The 4,969-nt window shown below is 47.4% G+C and overlaps 1 protein-coding gene across 1 annotated transcript in view; it reads left to right on the forward strand.

Moving 5' to 3' along the window:
- The window catches only part of ANXA13 (annexin A13), a 28,372-nt gene extending 25,163 nt beyond the window's left edge, over window positions 1-3,209 (forward strand). The window contains exon 10 of the mRNA XM_045287033.1: window positions 2,685-3,209. Within this exon, the coding sequence (XP_045142968.1) occupies window positions 2,685-2,804 (120 nt within the window). The 3' untranslated portion in view covers window positions 2,805-3,209. The remainder of the gene's footprint in view (window positions 1-2,684) is intronic.
- The last annotated feature ends 1,760 nt before the right edge of the window (window positions 3,210-4,969 follow it).

The raw sequence follows: 4,969 nt of genomic DNA on the forward strand, positions 1-4,969 counted from the left end.
CAGCGATCAAGGCCAGCAACAAAGAAACGATGGAGCGTGAGCTAAGGAAATGTTTTAGTCCAAGACTCGCTGACCCACTTATGAGTGCCCAAGGGCCTGGGTCATCTCCAGATTGGGACTATGCCCTCAGAAGGCTTTAGGCCCACCAGACATTCCAGTTGCCATCAAGGTGGGCTCTCTGGGTGGTATCATTTCACGGTCTGGTGTCCATAGATCAAAGGGCTCTTCAGAATAGACTGAACTGCAACTGGTTTACTGGCCACCTGGAACTCTCTCTGGAGCAAGAATGACTGACTCCCTGATGAAATGATACGATTCTTTAGGGCAGAGAACCCTAATTTGTTTTCCTTCTGAATCCCCACCCTCACTCGACTGCCGCTGACTGCCACAGAGCCAGTTTCAAGGCAGAGGCAACCTTATATATGGTTTCTGAGACTATATATCTCTAAGGGAGTAGAAAGCCTGGTGTTGCTCCTACCCTACCTTTAGCACCTACATTTTACCAGCTTCCAATGAATTAGATTTAGCATAAAGCCAAACAAAACCCACCGCAGTCAAGTCAATTCCAACTCCTAAGGCCCCGACAGGCCCAGTGGAACTGCCCCCTCGGTTTCCAAGGCTGTGAATCTTTACAGGAGCAGACCGCCACATCTGTCTCCCACAGAGTGGCTGATGAATTTAATCTGCCCACCTTTCAGTTCGCAGCTAAGTGCTTAACCACTGCGCCACCAAGGGTACTAGATTCAACATCCTACCCACTGCCATCTAGTGGATTCCGACTTGTGGGACAGAATGAAACTTCTCCGTGCAGGTTCTGGGGCAGTGAATCTTTGTGGGAGGAGCCTCATCTTTCTCCCCTGCAGGGCACAGCTGGCCCATCACCGGGCCTCAGACAGCCCTGCTGCCTGAGAACAGGCTCATTTCCCAACCCGGTTGAGGTCCGAGGCTGGTGAGTCAATTTCAACTCGTGGCAACCCCATGTGTCCCGAGGGGACACCCCCAGAGTTGTTTTCCAGGCTGCCACCTTCTGACAGCAGCTCCCTGAGCCTGCCTTCCGGGAACCTCTGGACCCACGTGGTGGTTTTAGTTAGCAGTCATGGTCACGTGCTTTTAACCGTTTGCACCACCCAGGGGTCCCGGGGGGTGGGGTGGGGGGACTCAAAAGAATAATATCTCATAACACATAAAAGCAATAGGGACTTTGTTTCCATGTCCGTATTGACATTTCCCTGGAATGCTCAGACTGCTCACACACAGCCCTGTGGTCTTCAGAAGCCTGGACATGGCCCCCCTTTGCTCGGCTGCAAAACAGGAATGCCAGTCCCTCCTACCTCAAAGGCTGTCTTTTTTTTCCCTCCATCCTATAAAAATTTTTTTATGAAAAGATCATTTTATTGGGGGCTCTTACAGCTCTTATAACAATCCATACATCAATGGTATCGAGCATATTTGTACATATGTTGTCATCATTATTTTCTAGAATTTACTTTCTATTGAGCCCCTGGTATTAGCTCCTCTTTTTTTCCTTCCCTCCCCCCACCCCTCGTAACCATTTAATAAATGATAAATTATTATTATTTTCAAATCTTACACCAACCACTGTCTCCCTTCCCCATGGTTTCTGTTGTTCATCCCCCTGGCGGGGTGGGGGGTGGATGTGATCATGTGTCCATCATTGCAACCAGTTCCCCCTTCCTTCCCTCCTCTCCCCACCTTGCCCCTTCTCTTCTGGTATTGCTCCTCCCATTCCTGTTCCTGGATTCAATGTGTCATGAGCTCTTATCTCTTATCTGTACCTGTCTACATGTTCCAGTCTAGCCCACAGTGAAATGCAGGACTGGGGTCATGATAATGGGGGGTGAGGAAGCCTCAGGGGACCAGAGGAATGTTGTGTGTTTCATTGGTGCTATACTGCACCCTGGTTGACTCATCCTTCCTTGTGACCCTTCTATGAGGGGATGTCTCATTGTCTACAGACGGGTTTGGGGTCTCTGCTCTGACCGCCCTCATTCTCAACAATATGGCTTTTTGCTTATTTGTTTGTTTGGGGTCTTCTGATGCCTGTTACCCAATCTTATCGACACCTCATAATTGCACAGGCTGGTGTGATTCTTCCATGTGGACTTGTTGCTTCTCTGCTAGATGGCCTCTTGTTTAACTTCAAGCCTTTAAGACCCCAAACACTACATCTTTTGATAGTCGGGCACCATCCATTTTGTTCATCACATTTTCTTATGCACCCATTTTGTCTTCAGCGATTGCGCTGGGAGGGTGAGCATCACAGAATGCCAAGTTGCTAGAACAAAGTAAAGTGTTCTTGCATTGAGGGGGGGGCATGAGCAGAGGCCTGAAATCTGTTCACTACCTCAGTGTATTGCCATAAAAATATATGTACCTAAGCCAGTACCTCTATTTTTATGAATTAATGTATTTACATATGTGCACACCTATGTTTATACATCTATCCATACCTTTGCTTCCTAGATTTTTCCCCTGTTTCCTTTTACCCTCCTCCTGCCCCACCATCATACTCGCCCTCTTCCGTCTCTCAGTAATTCCTCAGGAAAGGACCGCCTTGAGGCAGGCACGATCAGATGTGGATCGGGTACTTGAACAGTCCCTTCTGTTGATTGTGGCTTATGTCATAACTGTTGTCCTCCTGGCCCCTGTTGTCTCTCCCACAGATTGACCTCCGGGGGATCAGAGCAAAGTTTCTAGAGAAGTACCAGAAGTCTCTGACTGACATGGTTCGTTCTGATACCTCGGGGGACTTCCAGAAACTCCTCGTGGCCCTCTTGCACTGAGGCCAACCAGAGAAGAGGAACCTTCTTGGTCAAGAGTACTTTCCAAACCAGACTTGCAAGTGGGACTCCAAGACAAAAGGCCTTCAAGATCTCTGGTTTATTTTCCTGACAGTTTGACCAGTGGCCAGGCCAAGCTGTCAGAGTTAGAGGCACCATCCTCAAGATGCTTCGAGAAGAGCTTGCTGGCTTAGCCAGTCTCGGGGCTGTCCCTCGTCTCTCCTTTCATGTGGTAACGGAATGTTTTCTAACACAAATGAAACCCAAATGGAATCAGAAGTTGATTTACGAAGTATGCATGTGCAGTAATTTTTTTAAAATATGCATCTCATAGAAATATACATGTTCTGGATAAAGATTGAATGGTCGAGTCACAGGGAAGACAAATAAATCAGTTCATTAATTTTCCTTCTGTGTGTTCAACTTCAAAGCTTAAATGTTAATGAAAGCTGTGGATTGAGTTGATTTTCTTTTGGCTCTGGGGCTGGAAATATATGACTTGGGAAATGCAGACATGCTTGGGAAATGCAGTTATTATTTTCAGTGATCGTCAAGGCCAGCGATCAAGGCCAGCAACAAAGAAACGATGGACTTGCTTGGGTGAAAGGTAACGAGGGATGATGGTCATGCATCTGCTCCCTGGTTTAGATTTTCTCTCTAGACTTTGGACCCCCTTGAGTCTTCCATCTGCTGCTCCAGTACAATTATGCTGAGAACAACATCAAGAGGATCAGGGTCAACCATCTGACTCACAAGCAGGTTGAGTAAAATCTGTTCCAAGATGTTTGTGGCATGGCCACATGTTGCTGGACATTTCGGGTATCTGCTGAGAAAACACGAACACTTGAGTCCAATGCTGATTCATGATGACCCTATAGGAGAGGGTAGAACTGCATCTGTCCAAGATTGTAACTCTGTATAGGAGTAGAAAGCCCCAGAGTGGCTGGTGGTTTCAAACTGCTAACCTTATGGATTGGCAACTCGTAATCACTGTGCCACCAGGCCTCCCATGAGGTTAATATTCCTCCCATTTGTCAACTGAGGGAACTGGGACATTAAGGAAGACAGCTAAATATATTTGCAAGTGATAGAAGTGGGGTTGGAAACAAAGACTCGCTAGCTCCTGTAATGCGGGTCCTAGAAACCAACCAACCAACAAACTCAACTCACTGCCATCGAGTGACCCTGTGAGTTCCCAAGACTGTAGTTGTTTACGGGAGTAGAAAGCCCATCTTTCTCCCACAGAGGAACTGGTGGTTTCAAACTGCTGACTTTGCAGTTATCAGCACAACTCAGAACCACTACACCACCAGGGCTCCTGGAAAGATAGCTCCAAATCCATGGGGATGGGTTGACAAGAGTGGGAATCAACTAGATGGTGAGAGGTTTGGGCTTGGTTCTGGGGACTGTATTTACTGGCCTGGGTAACTTCCTGTGGTCTGCCAAGCACTGCGGTGTGGGTCTGGGGTCCCAAAGACAAGCAGAGCACTGACTACACTTTTGGGCAGTGTCTTTCCAAGCCAGTCCTGCATATAGATGCCTCTGTTACTTAACAGGATGCTGCGAACACATCCACATAGGCATGGAAAGGGCTCCACTGAGGAGCCAAAGAGCGAACTCTCGGTTTGGCTTGGGGAAGCCGAGAGACAATTCAGACATGCATTTCTGCTGGAGTTTTGAAGGAGTAGAAACTCTTCAGAGAAACTGAGGTGGGCAAGAGGCACAGCAGTGTGCAGGTGTGTTCAGGACTCATGTGCGAGTGGAGGGAGAGCATTGCAGGCAGGTGGAGAGACTGTCTGGATCAGATTAGCAATGGTTGCACCTGCTAAGCTTTGCACGGGTCCCTCAGACAGTGGCAGCCACTGGAGAGTTTCAAATGAGTGAGGACTGTGATCAGATTTGGGCCTTGGGAAATCAGTTTGGTGGCACAACTCACATGTAGCAAATAGGCCCCAAACTCTACGAATCTACAACACCATGTATCTTTTAGTGGCTATAAAGATATAGATTAAGCCATTTGGTCAACATTTGTGTCTTCGACAGACTAGTTTGTCCCCCTAACAGTCATTGTCTTCATTATGAGTTTGACACATGACAATGGTTATTGTGAGCCAAGTTCGGTGCATTGTGGTTATACATTAGGCTGCTAATTAGAAGGTCAGCAGTTT

Source organism: Echinops telfairi, unplaced genomic scaffold (assembly GCF_000313985.2).
Source record: "Echinops telfairi isolate 266 unplaced genomic scaffold, ASM31398v2 ScPeMD7_1;HRSCAF=3_0, whole genome shotgun sequence".
In the NCBI taxonomy this organism is placed as follows: domain Eukaryota; kingdom Metazoa; phylum Chordata; class Mammalia; order Afrosoricida; family Tenrecidae; genus Echinops; species Echinops telfairi.